Consider the following 19,256-nt stretch of genomic DNA (forward strand, 5'->3'; position numbering starts at 1 on the left):
AATGATATTAATTTTCATGAAATTATATTTATATACAGTTAAAGCACAAAAAAGTGGAGATTTGTAGCTCAGATGGATGATTTTGATGAAGTTTTATTCTTCGAGATGGATGGTTTAATCATGGAGCTTTCATAGTTCTTCTGAACAACATCATCAGAACATACTTCAGGTAGATAATGATATTGTTCAGAATAACGATGAATGCTCCTAGACTAAACCATCCAGCTCAGAAAACAAAACTCCATCAAAAAAAAGTATAATTTAAACACATTTTAAAATAATTATTACAACAGCATAAGTACTTTTCTTTTTAACTATTCAACAAGATATTGAATGAACTCAACAAAGAAATATAAACTGTGAAAGACTATAGAAGCATTGAATTAAAGCATTTATTTGAAATAAGGAACATTACAAATGAAAGAGTATGATTAATAACTGGGATTTATTGTGATTTTTTGTATTGTAATAAAGATGGTAAACGATTTTGAATAAGTTGTAGAATATCAACTTCTTTGTAATAAATTATTATTAATGTGATGAATAAGAATCCGAATGTAATTGTACCATGTAATATCATCCATAGAATGCCAAAAGAACAACAGAAAAAGTACTAGAAAGAATTAAAGCAGTAAAAAAAAACAAAGCAAGAAAATTAAATGAAAATTGGCAAAGTATAACAGAAGACAGAGATTTCATTGAAATCATGAATCGATCAATATCAGACCATCATTGGGAAACTGAAAGCACTGGACGACCATTTCTTTATAGTATCGTATTTCAAACAGTGCACAAACAGGACTCAGTAGATGGGAATTGAACCCGGGACCTTCGACCTCGCGAGAACGCCTATCCTCTAGGCCACTTACGCGGTACTTAACGGTGTTAATGTTTAACTGAAGTCCTTTCATGTCTTTAACGATGGTCTAGCATTGATCAGTTTATGACTTCAGCGAAACTCAAAAATCTTCACGATCCTATTCATACAAATAGACTACCATAGGCTACCATGGGACTGAATCTCATTACGTTGCTCCACTGCTTTGTGGATTAGATCTTTAGGTCAAAGTCTCGGAGTGTAGAGTCTCCTAAGAAAACCACCTGCCTCGGTTTGAGCATCCCGGTATTACCCAATCCCTTACACAAATCGAATGATTAGTGTGGAGCATATGTATTTGGTGCCATCTTGTACCAATGTTTATGTGTTTAAATAAAATAATAGAAATCAGAGTAGGTTGGAAGAAAGCTATAGGTAGCCAAACCAAGACGTGGTATCATTCAATCAAGTCACTAACTGTCGAAGTTAGCCATTTCGGTAGATTCAGACTACCTGGTTGGAGTCGGCACCATAACCGTGACCAGTGATTGGATACATTGGGTGAAATCCCTCAAAATCGGTCATAATGGTGTAAATGCATTCACTAATCGTCTGCCATAGATCCTGAATTTCACGATCATAATATATTTTTATTCTAAAAATTTATTCCACTTGAATTACATTCTGTTTAATCTTTTCTTACTATTACTAATACTACTTATGTAGCTTTGGTTTTCATCTTGGTAATTTTACAGATTGATCTGAGTTGAAATATCAAAGAAAACCAAGGAGTAATAGACAAAAGTCATGACTAATAAAGTCCAAATATATTTAGAGTGAAAAAATTGCTATTCGATGTTCTTCACAATGTATCAAAAAACTGATTAGAGTTAGAAGTGTACAATTGAACACCAATTCAATGGTTGTAATGACTAGGCTTTCTTCATGATACACAACAATTCTGAGTTCGATCCCTGATGGGGGCGACATGTATGCAGTACATAGGAGTCCCATACTGGGGAGAAACAAATGTTCATTTCTTATTTCTCAATGATACCTCGATTGAGATCAATCTGTGACGAATACAACCTGAAAATTACTATGACCTTTTTTAAACATAAAAATCAATAAACAAATGTACAATAATACCAATAGAGGTAAAAGAAAGAAAAAAAGAAACAAACAACTATAATCTTACTTGTGAAATTAAAGTACATACAAGTGAAATGGATAGAATGCACATTTCACTATATGATGGAAACATTAATGATAATAATGAAATATTTGAGAATTTTTCCATTTCACAGTTTGATAACACAACGAAGGTCGATGATTTATCACTACTACTGCAGCTGCTATCATTATCATCATCCAAGTTGTTTTGTTTTTCAATATTCGTTGGTTCATCAATTTTTGCCAAAAAATTGTTAATATAATAAACACTGTCAAAAGAATAATCATCAAATAAGAAACAGAATCAATATTAGTAGCGAAACATAGGGGTATATATATATATATATATATATATATATATATATATATATATATATATATATAACTTTTTCACCAGATACTTGGGTATGAACCACCGTTGAAGTGTTGAAGTGTAAAAGGAAATGATGCTATTCGGCCGTCTAAACCGAAGTAGGTGGACCGAGGTCCGAACTTACAACTTATTGGCTGGGAGTTGAACGCCTTAACCACTAAGCTACTATTCTAGCACATCGACTATATATATATCAGTTCAAATGGTTTTAGTTCACCTCATCAAAAACGATGGTCTACGCAAGATACTCAATGTCCGTTGGTCGGATATAATCAGCAAAGACCCATTGAGGCAAAAAACAAACCAACCTCCAGCTAAAGAGGGAATTAGGAAAAGACGCTGGATGTGGATAGGAAGAACATCGCAGAAACCACCAAACTGCATCATGAAGAAAGCCCTAACTTGGAATCCCGAAAGTAAAAGGAAAAGAGGAAGACTAAGGAACACATTGCGTCAGGAGGCAGACATCAAATGAATGAATAGCAATTAGAAACAACTGGAAATGATTACCCAGGACAGAGTTCGGTGGAGAATCCTGATCGGCGACCTATGCTCCTCCACGAGGGGTAACAAGTGTAAGTCATCAAAATATCTTTAGCTGGACAACCATTAAACGCTAGGACGTATTGGAAAACTTTTTCAACCTAATAATACTGAACTCTTCAATAGTATAATCACTTACGATATGGATGATTCAACTTGTATACCAATAATATATGTTTATGTACTCTGCTTTGAATTGCACAATTAGAATGTGAAAATCGATGATATCATCTGGTTGCCAATGATTTATCAAGGACTGAATTCATATCCTTGAAGATTGCCAGTTAGTGCAGTACCATTAGACCAGTGACTTGATATTCAATAGTCCATAATTCCATGTTCAGGTAATTGTAGACAATGTGTGACCAGCATCTAATATGTTTTGTGACGATTATCTCATATCCCGTAAACCACTATAAATTTTTAGCTGGTGAAAAACTCCACTTTATCTGCTTATAGTTTCGATTTCCAGATTGTGTTGGTTGTTGATTTATATGTATTATTTTCCTTATTAAATGTAGGTGCATTTCGTGAGCTTGCTAGGTCGTCAGCTCACTTTTTCTTTTGTACTCTTGTCCTACAGCTCTCATCACTCAAACTACTCTATGGGCTCCCTTAACACATAAATTACCTTCTGGCTAGATACGAGTTGCTTCAAATTCACAATTTAGATTAAATTTATATACTTATTTGAACATATAAATATTGGTACAAGAAGGCACCAAATACATATGCTCCACATCAATCATTCGGTTTGTTTGAGGGCTGGGATACTACCTGGGTACCCAAAGAGAAGCAGGTGGTTTTCTTAGAGGACCACACCCCGAGACTTTGGCCTAAAGATCTAATCCACAAGGCAGTGGAGCGACGTAAGGAGATGCAGTCCCATGGTAGCCGGTGACCAACAACAGGTTCATACTCCATTTAATTCCTTAGGATCCTGAAGCTCATGTGAACCATTGGTTTGGAATCAGGGTTTTACCACTCCCTTAGGTGGATTCTCCGTATCCACAACCAACCTAGTTATAGCGCCAGACATTCGCTTTCCGTACTCTCAATTCCGTAAACAACACCCCGTCGCGAGTAGTCAGTGAGTAGGACTTCCCTGAGAGTGGCTGTATACGCCTGGTCATGTGAGAACAGGGACTAAACATAATTTAATAAAAAACACTTTAAAAACACACAACATTCATTTTATTACCTATATAAAATACGAGTAGTCATATTAATACAATTGGCCAGTACAAAACCGTATACATTGAATATTGGGACAAGAAACCAATTTGCGCTGAGAAATATTATAGAAAATATTACTAATCGTTGATTGTGACGTAAAACTTCATCCTGTGAAATAAAAAAGTGGTAGTTATTAAATAAAGTGATAAGCCTTCCTACTGATACGCCTAAACTGTCTTCTTAGCCGGTCCCTATAACCTCATCTACTTGTACATGTCAACTGGAACACTAGAAATAAGCCGCGAACTACAAATAAAAGCTTTACTTCAAACTTAGCTTATGCACAAAAAAGCGAGGGTATTTATAGAGTTGCACACGACCTTGGGTCTCCGGAACCATACTAAATATAGTAGCGGTATATGGGAATATTTAATCCAAATCGTGGTACGCAATTATGTATTTTCTAGATGCCTTTGTGATGAGTATTCAACGCTGATTAGATAAGACGTTCCATGGAGTTTCTGTGACTCTAAAAACTTTGACGAGGAAAATTTTGAAACTCTCCGAACATCAAATAAGTTGAGATAGATAAAACAAAAAGGGGACTTGGTTAGTAGTAGCGGTTGCCCAATAGTGGTTAATGACTTCCTTAAAGGACAATAGGTTTGGGATTTAGTCTCCTATATTCGCTTCTTTCAACCTAATCTTATGTCAGCTAACATTGTGCGTCGGTGGTGATTGGGTAAGTATAAGTCATGGATACACAGTAACCACTACCTATCGAGCTTGAAATTCAGTAGTCCGAAGAGAAAGTCATATCAGTGATTTGAGCTAAACATTTTGTTAACAGAACGAAGTGAACTGTATTAATACGTTTCTTTTTTCAAATAAGAACGATATACATATATAATAAAACATGCGAAACTTACTGTTGACATTGCGGAATTCAACAGCGCTTCAGTCGAACCATTCCATGCAAGTAACAAAACATAAGCAGAATATAATTGTAATAAATTGACCGCTACATAATTATTAGCTAATCTATGCCCGGCGTAAGTCATTAATAATAAACGAGAATTAGCTTGAGCAAAAGTTACACCAATCCAGGCTATAAGACTTGAAATACGTAAAGCTGTTTTAAGCATACGAAATGCATCCATAAGTAATTTCTGCAAATTAGAGAGAACAAGACGGATCAATTAAAATTTATAGTTATGTATAAGTCTGACCAACAAGTAGATTCGAGTTACAGCTCTATCAACTTCGGTTCGGGCAAATTAGGTTAATAAGCCCTACTCATCAGTTTAGAAACTCGGTTTAAAATACATCACCCAAAACTTGTACGTACAGAGATGTGGTACACTAGTAAATGAGATGATCATAGATATCACAGACGTTATGTTTTATTCTTAATCTTAAAAATAGTATAACGCAACATTGAATAAAAATAATATGTATCACGGAAATTATCATACTGCTCAGATTATGAAAACCCTTTTCGGTTACCATACTAGGTAACTTGAAAAGACATAAATACAATTGATTGATCTCTGAGTGGTGGTTAGAGTGATGTTTCTTTAGTCCTCCTTCAGGGTGGATTAAATCCTTTCGGCAAAGTTCCAATATAGTCATTAGTGTAAATGACTCGACACCGAGTGCACTAAGTTAGAATGTTCAGTGTTTGGATGTAATCGGCAAGAAATACTACTTAATCTAGCATTTTGGTATGATAGCCGATATGATCAAAACATTAACGCCAAGCTCCTAATCCTAATTTCTGAGGCTAATTCATACCCCCTATTTGGAATTCTATAATTCTTTGACGTTTTCAAGGTTAATTTAGTATCGCTCAAAGGTCATCCATAAATAAAAGTTGCAAGACTTACCCCCAACCAACTGATTAAAAACCCGATAGTCTACAAATTTTCTAAATTCATATAGGTCACGACAAAAATCATCTTCAAGATTTAAAATTATCTCTACATGTTGCATTTTTCTACCGTCTGGTATCCCTTAACTAGAAAAAAACAATTTCTATTTCAACAAAACCGAACAACAAAGATACAGAAGTAAACGTATTCGAGTATCTCCCAGTATGTTATCCATTTACCTACTAGTGATGATTAGTAGGAAATGTCTCAATCGCCATATTCGAAGTTCAGCCTGAACTGAATAAGCAATGGCTAGAACTCTATCCGGTCAACATCAAAACATTGACACAAAGTAAACCCTGTTATTAGCAAGAATTCAATCGCTGAAAAAATTATATCATATTAACAAAAAAAGAGATAGATGAACGAAGAATATTCTTTTTAATAAATTCACTTTTAATTATTCTTCTATCAACCTTGACTGTTTTTATATTGGCGTATGTGTGTGTATTTCTTATCCTAATCATCACATGCCTGTAACTTATTTTTGGTCTGACTATAAATATCGATTCACGCTTGGTTAAACCGAGTTGGCTCAATCGCCTTCTTCACTGAGAGTCACTTTGTTTTGCATCGCTTTCCAATCAACGATTGTATGAAATGCACGTATTCGAAATCCATTCTCGTATTTGACTTATTTAATTCCGTTATACACTAGGCGCAATTTAAGTCAATGATTGTATATTTCAATAACAATCATCCATATGATTTAAGTGAAGTCAGATATAGGGCTATTAAAATCCATACCTTTTACCTTGGTCAACATCTGAGCTAACTTAGTTGATAACCATTTTTATGACATGGTGAAGCAGTCTGATCAATGTTCAATTTTATAGTTTAAACTCATCTTATTCACACATATAATAATAATAATAATAATAATAATAATAATAATAATAATTATTATTATTATTATTATTATTATTACCATTATTGTCATCATTATTGTTGTAACACTTGTAAACACTTTGAGAAATTTATTTAGCATTCATCCCTATTTACCTATTCGTATCCAATTCATATTATTCTACATAGTAAGAATTCAATTAAACATCACAAAATATACACAGTATGAATGGGAACTTACTTTGTCTTGTTTACTTGGAGAGACATCTCTTTGAATACATTGACTAAACATAAAATGACAACTTTCTTCCAATGGTAAGAAAAGTAGACGAGCCGCTAAAGAGCCCAAATTATTGACGAGATCATATATACCTAGAGAGGAGAAGAAAATCGACATAGTTTAGGGGAAGTAATGCAGCCCAAATCATCATTACTGAAAATTTAGGGCCTTTGCTTCACTGGGCTCGAGTCCCGTGTTGAGCATCAACACTGGGATGCAGATACATCCAGCTGATGAATCTCAAATACGATTAAATGAGTATCGAAGATTCCACTGCTAGCCACCATCCATCTCAGCTTAGAAGGAAGATAGATGTTTGTCATCTACCCTTATAGCATCATTTGATTTTATTTGTTTCCGCAGCCATTTAGTTACATGTTCAGACACCGTAGTTCACAAATCATGATTACTCCTCCCTATGTATGTATGGCCACACAAGGATATAAAATTCATAAATACAGTGGGATATGACGCCCATGTTGATATCTCACATGGAATCGCCTCGAGCAAAAATGACCCATTATGATGCTGATCGTAATACTGTTTAAACTTGTGCTCATTTAAGTCTGTTATTGATCTGCACCGAAGAAGTGTCTTATACTACGCTCCAAAACGTTATAAATTTTAATTTTTACTCATTAGATTAAACAGAATAGGAGTATTGAATCCTACTGATCAAAAGTTAAATTGTCTAATTATTGGACACTAATGGTTCAATAAAATTTGTGCGAACCATCGATAAAATAATTCCAAAATAAAGGACACATATATGTTTCCTATACAAATTAAAATTACTACTTACCCTGATCAGTGAAACTTATCAGATGGAACGCACTGATTAAATATCTTTCACCTGAATAGACCAACAAAAGAAGTTGAAATCAACGTGAGTTTAGCACCAAGGAAAGTTGGATTTTTATTTTGCCTAATCAAAATAATTAATTAGCTTATTTGGTGAAAATATTTTTATAAATACAAAGTTAGAACGAAAGTAAAACAGTTCAGCAATTATTAAACTGATCCAGAGGTAATGAATTTTCAAATCAACAAGACGAGAATTTAATTTCAATGCTGAAACTTGATGACGCAAATTAACTGTCCATACGTTAAACATTCACTTACTATTTACAATTGACTGATCACTAGGTATGTTAGGTCCTTCTTCATGACGTACGATATTTTTTATTGTGATGCTTAGTTGTGCTAATCATCTGTAAAAACAGAAGTGGACCAAGTGGGTTCAAATACGTGTGACTTATTGGTCGGAGGGTGAAACTCGAGTATTTTAATAACTAAAATACCACTCTACCAACAAGTTGAGATTTGGATTGATCGATGTTAAACATTAATATCGTTGAATACCGGCTCAGTGATTTAGAGCTTAAGCGTTTGCAGAAATCGATTCGCTTGCGTGGACTCTTGGATGCACAATGACGAGGAGTCCCATATTAGGAAGAAACGGTCGTCTAGTGTTCCCAGATTTATATGGTGTTCTAACTCAGATTAATTCATGAATTCAACGAGAATTAGCAATCTTTAAAACCCCATACTGACAAAGTTGAGACTTGATCTAAAAAACAGACAAATATATCCAATTTTTATTTTGTATTTATAATAACTAAGTAGTGTATAGACTGTTACATGCATCTGTACATAGGTGATTTGTGTTAGCTTTATGAATGCGAATAACCTCAAAATAATCTGGTACAGATGAGGGTGGAAAGAGTTCTTTTTCCACCTCGAAATGCCCCATGTGAACGGAGATTTATAGTTCCTATCACAGAGGTTCTGCTCTACTCACTATCTTCACGTAGCAATCGGTGCTTTTGATGAAAGTTAGGGGATGAAGAGTGGATGTCAGGAGCTTAAACTAGGTTAGTGGGTACGGATAGTTTAAGTAGGGGAGTTGAAAAAACCTGACTACAAACCAGTGGAGTACATACATATTTTGATCACTGCTACCACGGGACTGCATCCTCTGACGTCACTCTAGTGTCTTGTGAATCAAACCTCCAGATGAGAGGATCGGGGAGTAGTCCCTTCAAGTAAAATGCCTCCTTTGGTTCGGGCAACTGAGTAGTACCACAGTCAACTAACAAATATGTTGCCACCTCGAAAGAAACTGTCTGAGGAATTTTAAATAATATCAACGTTAACACTTCTTACTTCATATTAAACATACAAAATATTTGCATACCTTCTGTTAAAAGTTGTTTCAGTATACACTGACCAAAAAAGTTCTTTACAAGTTGTAGGCCTTGTCGATCGATAGAATACTTTCATGGTGTAAAAAATCAAAAGAAATGTAATTAGTTACATTTTGTAGGTAATTAATATTAACATAGATAGTTTTGAATCGAAGAGAAACGATAGTGACTTTCTTCTAATTCCAAAATTAGTCTAGAAATAGATTCAGGTACTGTTAAGTACTACTATGACAGCCTAATTTTCTATAACTAAGAAAATTAGTCTTTAGACTCGAATTTATTATAGTCACTCATAATCAACGTAGAGCCCGGCACAGATTTGTGTTGACCCAAGTTGACATAAGAAATTAGCACTAAGAGATAAACTTAAAGAAACAAATAGCGAACGAATAAAAAATGCAGCAGCTAAGATAGATAAGAAAGATTGAACACAGAGTTTAGCTCAAAAAGAGAATATTGGAAGTAGCGATCTAGAAGAATATAAAATGTGAATAGATTTGTGACATTGTGGGTAATTTTAAACAATTTTGTCTAGCGTCTCCAACCATTGATATAGGATGTCGCGTTAGTCCGGACCAGATAAACTTATTATAGGCAACTTTGATTATCAGTTTAAGTAATACAATGCATTTAACGTTTGCTATGATAAGCGGGCAAATGAAAATCGCTAAATAGAACTGATGGGTTGAATCGTTTTGGGATTAAATTAGAATTGGAAGTTTTGTTGACCAGGTAGTAATACCATAGAACAAATTAAACAATTGCAAGGGCCCGGTTTCGTATAGCAGCTTATAAGTAAGATTTGCTGTATTAGCTCTGAGGAGCAAACGATGGGCTATTTTAAGGGTCGATTTTTTCTAGACCATTCCTCAGTTTGCGAGAAGGAAATATAACTGGGGCAATGTTGGGTTTTCCGTTAGAAAAGCATGACTATCATTACAAACCTGGTACAGTCAGCAGTTAAATGATTTTGACCAGGTTTAAAAGTGGAAAAAAGCTACATATCAGTGGTGTTGTATAACTACTTCTATATAATGGTGTAATAATCTTTACTGATTCAGTCAGCCCATGAAACTATCAGCCAAGAGGAGGCCCTGTGGTGAACACACTGCAAATCCATCAGTTTAATATTCAATCTGTAAAATAAGGTATTTAAACCAATAATTAAGAAGTTTCATTTATATGAGACATATATGTGGATGACACTTATTATTTGCGAAGAAAATCTGGATCTCAATGAAATCTTGGATGAATTCAATTATTGTCATTACGCAATTAGATTACCATTAAAGCAGAGATGAACGAGAAATTTCATTTTCTTGATTTCCTGTTAAAAAGAACGCTCGGTGAGTTCTTACGAAGATCTAAACATAGAAAGCAACTCTGAAGTAGTCAGTACACGAATTCCATAGCAGAGTTCCACTGAATAAGAAGAGAAACCTAATTCACCCTTTACCCTCGAGAATTAGGCGAATATGCTCTCATGACACAATAGATGACGCATTTTAGAGCACTACTCGTTGTGGCTTTTAAAGCAAAAATACAGAACGATCACTAGCTCAACACAGAAGCACTTCAACTCTGCGCACGTTACTCCAAAGAAACTGTCCTTCAAAACAATCTACACGGTAAAAAGAACTGGATCGAAGGGAGGCCAAATCTAAAACTCATGGACTACTGAGGAGTTCGCAATTCACCAATTGAAACCAGAACTCTGAATGCAAAAGCAATACGTCTAACCCTTCATCGTCCCTTGGTCCTAATTCTCTTCTCCAGTATCTTTTGGTTATGTTTTTTTCTTTAAATTAGTGTTTTGTAATTTTAAACCGTAATCAGTTATTTTTATCCAATAACAATTTTTCATGACTATTATTTAGTTATTATTATGACCCTTATGTTTTTTTCATTTTGTCTTCATCTCTGTCACATGGACAATTATCACACAATTCTAACCGTAAGTTATGTTCATCCTCCTACTCTTCTCTGACCTCTCGATCATTACGCAACCTCATTTTGATATTTTAAATTTCGGATCTATTTACGATGTGATGTCTTCCTATCCACCGATGGACTCAAATATACGTCAAGTAACTGTCAATACGAGTGTATAGCTTAAGTAAATGATTTTGTCGACAAGAAAGTTCTTTCACTGAGTTTTCTTCATTTGCCTAAATAATATAAACGCAGAAATATGAACTAACCCGAAAATAACTTGGTAAAATATCTTTTAACGAAGCGATTCCTGTGATTCCTTTAAGTTTCAATTCGTTATTTGATGTTGAACGTGGTATACCATATTGAAAATACAATAAGTAACTTATGAACAATGTTGAACCATGAAGAAGCTAAAAAAAATCAAAACCGAAAATGATGGATTGAAAAGGCACTAGAACATCCTTGTCTACGGTTCATATATAAGTACAAATTTTTTACTACATTAAACGGGACTCCTGGGTATTACACATCCACAATGCTCGTCACGAGACCTGAAGGTCCCGAATTTGACCCCTGGTGTAGTCGTGGATATGTACTATTGAGTACCCCCCATAAACTACAACGAAACAGCAATCAAATGTTTTCTGGTTTGTAATGTTTGTCTAAGATCAACCCATGTTGCCAGCTAAAAAGTCCAACGATATTTACAAACTTTAATACTAATACTAGCTACAATTATCTTCGAAATAAGAATACAGTACACAAATATACACCCAGATAGAGGTAAATATTATGATCATATATAGTATGTTCCATAAACAAATGAACTGAGGTTATAAACACGTTATTTTACAAAGTTTAAAGTTCATCAGTCAAAATACTATCCATGTCATGAAACAATATAATTAGTCCATTTCCTTTTTTATGCTTAGAAACATCCATAGTGAACAAGGAAAATGACCTAACATGACAATCGAATTACTGGCCAGAAATTCACAAAATGTCCCTGCCGAATGTAGAGGTTAGCTAACATACCGAAACATACATGAATATTTAAATGCTTGAAAGTTTTTATAAACAAAGTACAGTTTATTGTTTGTCCTACGATGCGATTGATTGTTTAGTAAATTTTGTAACCGACAATCGTAATAGTTCAGTTCGCATATCAATTTCAGCGACCATTTAACTGAAACCATAATGATACTCTTGACTAAAATAAATGATGTTCTGATGATTGCATGAATGTTTAAATGTAAAAACGAAAAATTGTACCTATACTATGGTACATGCTACTTATGCTGACAGATGTAAGTAGTGTGTAGAAGTAATTGATTTACCCCACCTGAATTCTCATTTACTACAACATAAACAAATAATATGATAACTGTTAATACATAAAACTTACTTGAGGTATACTAAGTGAATAAATGGCATACTGGGATGGTACAGTAAATATTGCAAATAGTATTCCAATTGAACGAGCAGTATTAGCAAAAGCTTCAATGAAAATTCTTGCACGAACTTCATGAGATAATTGACAAATAAGCCATAATGGTTCAGTAGCTAATTCAAAAAGACCAGATAAAGCGTATATCATGATACAGAGGATGTAACGTTGTTCAATAATTGACGATGTTAAATTTAATTCAGAATTTGACTCATTAATTAGATTACTTGGAGATGGTAAGATATAAATCCACACAAAACTCAATAGTATTACAATGATGAAACCAATTGGAAGTCTAAAATTTTGAAATTATTTATTACAATATAATTAAACTTACACTAGCCAAGCAAGATTTAAAATTCCATACAATTGTTCTTTATATTGTAAACTACACTGAATTGAAGTATGACCATCTTGATTAATTTCATGCTTACAACTTTTAATCAACTGAGAAACATCAACAAAATCTTCATTTGTAGAATCAATTATTGTAGTAACATTTGCATTTGATAATGATTCAGTTGATTTTCGATTATTATTATTATTATTATTATTATTATTATTATTATTATTATTATTATTATCGTTACTATTGACTACTTGACCACCACGACTAAGACATGCACGACGAAATGCTTCTCTTGAAGTAAATATCAATGTTGAATAAAATAAACCAAGTCGAACATTGACTAAGCCTAAACTAGCTGTATCCAAATAACGATAAGAAAGACTATTCAATAAAAATGTCATGATATGTAAAATCATTTGAAGTAGAAATGTATAAGCAATTAAAGTAAATCCGGTATTGAGAAATTCCGAATCATTTTGATGAGATAATTTAGAAGATGATTCATTAGTAATATCATTTATATGCATATTATCATTTAATCTAATTTGATTTGATTTATTTCGGTTAGTGATTAAATAATTTGAAATGTTAAACTTCATTTGTCTTATTGTATTTTGTATAGTACTATTATTAGTTAATGTTTTATTGTTGTTCTTAGCTGGATTCGAAGAAACTTCATCGCTGAAAAAATAAAATTTGAAATTGATGTAACAGTTAAAATTTAAATAATGAACAGTAATTTATATTACGATTATTAGTAGTCATAACAACAAGAAAATATAAAACCAAATAGGTAAGTTCAAAAGGTCAGCTCAAAATCGTGTTCTCTTAAATTCCAATCTTTTGAATTCTTCATGTCCTTTTTTTCTCTTTCCACATTTGTTTCATTGTATTATACTCTTTAAATAACATCTCCGAACCCTAATCTTTCCGATTATTGCTCATACTTTTACTACCTCTACCACTATGGGATTTGAATCGACAACTGCATCTCTGTACTAATGTGGTATGGCAATTCGAATTGATGTACGTCCGTACGAAGTTCTACGTTATTATTGACTGACTGAATTTCAATGAATTGACTTTGAATGCAGAGTATTAGTGCTCAAGGCTGTTGGGTTATTTTCATGATATTGATTTTTCCGTGAATCAACAGATAACTTTCAACAAATGTCCAACATATGTGAACATGTAGAATATTTTAGGTTAATATGAACGGTTATCTGATAGATGGTTAAGTGAATAAAAATAACTTGGCTCTTAATCATTAAGTTGATTCATCTAATTTAAATTTAATAGCTCGGTATTATCACTAGTTCATATATTCAACACGTGTCTCAAAACCGAGTACATAAAAAGGTACCTGAGAAATGACCTGGAAATTTTTCTATCATTCTCTAAGAACAAAACAAAGCGAACCAATGGAATTGCATCAGTTCACTTAACCAATTACATTACCGAGAGCGTCATTCACCATAATGTCTTATGTAATATATTTAAATGTTTATTTTGTTATCTAGTTACGAGTTAGTCCATAACTGTGCGAATCCTTAACACCTTAATGGTTGCGCTGTACCCTATATTCACAAATAATAAAGGATTAACAGAATAGATTATTTGTCCAAATTTATGATACCATCTTTCAAATTATTATTAATATTTTTGTGGCCAAATTAGAAAATGTACCATTAAAAGGCATCCTAAGTAAGCTAGATTATTACTGTCGATACACAGATGACATACTAATCGTATGCGACGAAATTATCGACAACCAAGAGATGTTGGACTGTTTCAATAACGTCCACCCAGGTGAATAAAGGTTAAGCCTTCTCTACCAGACGGAAGGCCCTGGGTTAGATTCACAGTAACATCGTGGATGAGTACTTTTTAGGAGTTCTATACTACAACCAAACAGCTATCCAGCATTTCCTCGCTTTCAACAGTAGTTCAACAAAGGCCCCCAAATGCCCTGGTACGGCCGAAAGTGGGGAGAGTCCGCTCTCCCTCTCGAAATGCTCTCACACGGCCACGCGTATATAGCCTCTGCCAGGGAAGTCCTACTCACTGCCTTCTCGTGGCGGGGGTGTTGTTTACGAAAATGAGAGGACGAAAAGCGAATGTCCGGCGCTTTAACCGGATTCAAAACCAATGGTGCACATGGGCTCCAGTATCCTGCGGGAACAAATGGCGTATGAACCAATTGTTGGTCACCGGCTTCCATGGGAATGCATCTCCTTACGATGCTCCACTGCCTTGTGGATCAGACCATTAGGTCAAACGCTCGGGGTGTGGCCCCCTAAGAAAACCACCTGCTTCGGTCTGGGCACCCGGGCAGTATCACAGCCCTCACACATATCGAATGAGATTTGTGTGGCGCACATGTAGTTCAACAAAGACCAGCCCGTGATGTAAACTGTGAAAGTTGTGATTTGTCACATACATCTTAAAATGTAATACATTTTTACTTCAGATATGCCTTTAATTATTTAACTATATGTATATAGATGTATATAGACAGATAGTTAATGGGACTATGAGAAATTCATCCTGATACTGAACTTTCAATGGTTAAGTTATGTATTCAATATGATTAGCCAACTGCCCAGATTTGATATCCCATTGATGTCATGACTCCTAATCACAAAGTCTACGACCTATAACAGTTTGGTACACAAGCCTTTGTACGGTAGCAGAAGGCTCGAACTTATTGAATAATAATATCAACAGGGCAACTCAATCCTTAACCCAACTATTTATGATTTCTAGTGACCTTCAATAACATAACAAATAATGATTTATTGAAAGAAATCATAACAAAACAAAAAAAGTCTAAATAGAAACTACTTGCACATATATATAAACAAAATTAAAACTTACAGATCATAAGGAGTTACACTATCTGTTTGAAAAGACATTCCAACAGTGACAATAACAAGTCTGGAATGTAAAATTAGTTTAAATGTTAAAAAAAAACAACTACATATATAAAAGAAACAATAGCAAAACTAAGTTCTATATGAATGAAAGGACAATTTTATACACATAATTCCCTATATCATTTTGAAAGGACAATTTGTTTTCTCAGCAGAATATTGATAGTAATTGAAATAAAGGAAATAAGAATAAATTCACATGAACATAAGAATCCTATATTAATTTAATATTTATAAGTAGTATATATTTTGAAAATGATTGTTTATTTGGATTTTGATGACGATGATGTTGTTGTTGCTGTACAAATATGTGATGTATTTGAAATAGGTAAACGTCCTTCTACCTCTTCTTGATACTTGAGAATAGTTTCTAAAATATGAATATATTTTATACTGAGGCGTAGAATTTCATGTTTGCTTAATTTTTTATCCGGTGGATGAGTAGGTAGGATATATCTGAGCTCGGCAAATGCTTGATTAACACTACGCTGACGTTGACGTTCACGACTATCCACTAATGAGAAATCATGTCTATCAGAGAATGAATCCATTCGTAATTTTTAAGAATGAGTAGATGGATGTGTTGGGGTATATATATATCATAATGTAAAAAGGAGGCGAACATTTCATTCCATTCTGCAATAACAAACAGCGAAAATATTACAAAGGTTTAAAGTGAACAATATCAGATGTGAATGACTCGATATTATAATTAACAATTAACCAATAGAAACATGGATTAGCAACAAAAAAAAACGGTGAAGAAATAGGAAAGTGAATATTAGGGATTGAAAAGAAAGTCTATGATCACTTTTGATAAACAAGAATTGAAAAGAGAATGTGATGTGAGTGTGTGTGTGCGAGCAAAAGACACTGAAACAAGAAATACAACAAGTGATGATGATTACGATTATTATTATTAATCGCATAGGAATAATTAATTTTATCTTCAATTTTTATCTGATTAACTGTATTTCAGTGATAAATAACTAAGAAAATTATTCAAGAGGAAAGAATGATTTAACGACTAATACTGATAACTTCTATCAAGTTTTATCAGTTTATATAATTTAAGAAATTTAGATGAGACTATCAATCACATGAGATATTCCCAGTATAAGTATATTAATCACATCTCACACATACAAGTGAATTGATAACTTAGTGGTTAAGGCATTCAACCTCTGGCCAATATGTCGTGAACCTGATCCTCTATCCATCTACTTCAGCTTAGGCAACCGAATAGTATCATGTTTTTACACTTCAAGGGTAGTTTATACCCAAGTATGTGGTGAAAAAATTAATCATATAAATAATGAATACGAACTTTTGAGCGTGTTTTTATGAGACATTTATTAAAAATGACAGAGGATCTAGTCATAAAAATGCAGACATATTAACAGGACAATAAAAAGCAAAGTCGAATAAGCGACTAATTAAAGAACAGTTAGGTATCATAAATTTTGGATCTCACCACTTGAGCTTGCATAAAAAGACAAAACATTCACAATTTAATAGGAATATGATACACATATGAGACTGAAAGTGAATTCGGACGACGATTTTTGAATAGAATGATATCGTGCAGTTTAAATTTTAACTGTAAGCTATTAGCACTGATGTCTAACCAAAGGTACATTGTAAAGCACATTAGTAATATCGGTAGACACCAATAGCAACAGTTCCGCTAAAGATACTTAAATAACGCGAAGGAATAAATGAAATGTCTATAGGTTGAAGACTCAATTTCGTTCTAATGTAAGCAAACAATAGACACTTAAAAGAAGAATATTTCTAATATTCATTAATATAAACAAATATCTGAGATAAAACCTGTCTCTCATGAAATAAAGATTTCTGAAACAGAATGCTTTATTCAAATAGAGAAAATGATTCAATCTTTAATGGAACGTGAAACTGAACTGGGAACTTGATTATGCAATACTGCGACAAATTTCTATTTAACATGCATTCAAACTGTAAGTATTTATTGATATATTTTATAAATGCTATTAACAATCAGTAGTTCCCAATTGTTCTCGGTCACAAAACGTTTTTATTAGTTCAACTGCTACAACTATTTTACAACAGCCATGCATGAATTATGACATTCATCTCTCGTCTATATAGAAGAACAGATAAAGAGGAAAATATACCAACAAATGTGACATTCCCTTTTAAACTTTTCGATGTATAACAACGCAATAAATTGTGAGCATTCTATTACAGTATTTGAGCGCATATAGCTAGTATTCATAATCATTCAATCTAAACTGATTGAAAACAGTAACGTTAATCACTATATTTATAGTTAGGAGAAAGGTGGCCCAGACATCTAGATAGGTCACCTTGGAATCTAAATTCACTAAACTAGATAACTGACGTTTGAATAATTTTTTTTTGCAGATGTGAAGGCGCGGATCGGCAAAGCAAGAGCAGCATATTTACAACTGAGGAACATCTGGAACTCAAAGCAACTGTCAACCAACACCAAGGTCAGGATTTTCAATACAAATGTCAAGACAGTTCTACTGTATGGGGCAGAAACCTGGAGAACTACAAAAGCCATCATCCAGAAAATACAGGTGTTTATCAACAATTGTCTACGCAAAATACTTCAGATCCATTGGCCGGACACTATTAGCAACAACCTACTGTGGGAGAGAACAAACCAGATCCCAGTGGAGGAAGAAATCAGGAAGAAGCGCTGGAAGTGGATAGGACACACATTGAGGAAAGCACCCAACTGCGTCACAAGACAAGCCCTCACATGGAATCCTGAAGGTCAAAGGAAAAGAGGAAGACCAAAGAACACATTACGCCGAGAAATGGAAATAGACATGAGAAAAATGAACAAGAATTGGAGGGAACTAGAAAAGAAGGCCCAGGACAGAGTGGGTTGGAGAATGCTGGTCAGCGGCCTATGCTCCATTGGGAGTAACAGGCGTAAGTAAGTAAGTAAGTAAGTAAGTAAGATAACTGACGTAACCAATTTTTGAAAAATGGTCTAGTACACTTATAATGAAAATTGCTGACACTGGTCAGCAAAGTAATAGAGACTAGGAAGTACGGAATAGCTGTTTCGTTTTTGCTAGAGAGCATTCACAAATGTATTATTACTAGTAGATACGAAGTTTAACTCGATTGCTAGTAAACTACTGTTTAGTCAGCAGGTTTAGATCTAACGGTCAAATTTCAAACAATCGATTTGAAATAATGCGCAATCCCTATCGATCTGAGTAACAC

General features: G+C 33.9%; 1 protein-coding gene across 2 annotated transcripts; it reads right to left on the reverse strand.

The window, feature by feature from the left end:
* On the reverse strand, window positions 1–18,539 carry ARHGEF9_3 (guanine nucleotide exchange factor 9; the record flags this gene model as incomplete). Of its 2 annotated transcripts, none has more annotated exons than XM_051214230.1 (12): window positions 15,955–18,539; window positions 13,066–13,758; window positions 12,687–13,023; window positions 11,548–11,691; window positions 9,337–9,415; window positions 8,262–8,709; window positions 7,942–7,992; window positions 7,101–7,231; window positions 5,012–5,251; window positions 4,108–4,250; window positions 2,016–2,259; window positions 1–613 (listed from the first exon to the last, which is right to left on the reverse strand). In XM_051214230.1, the coding sequence occupies exons 1-6, from the start codon at window positions 15,990–15,992 to the stop codon at window positions 8,666–8,668; spliced, it is 1,335 nt and encodes a 444-aa protein (XP_051067382.1). In that variant the 5' UTR covers window positions 15,993–18,539. The 2 variants fall into 2 exon arrangements, with proteins under 2 accessions (XP_051067382.1, XP_035587337.1); XM_035731328.2 differs by lacking the exon at window positions 8,262–8,709 and having other exon boundaries at window positions 446–613; window positions 15,955–16,014; window positions 16,293–18,539.
* Window positions 18,540–19,256: the final 717 nt, after the last annotated feature.

Source organism: Schistosoma haematobium, chromosome 2 (assembly GCF_000699445.3).
Source record: "Schistosoma haematobium chromosome 2, whole genome shotgun sequence".
In the NCBI taxonomy this organism is placed as follows: domain Eukaryota; kingdom Metazoa; phylum Platyhelminthes; class Trematoda; order Strigeidida; family Schistosomatidae; genus Schistosoma; species Schistosoma haematobium.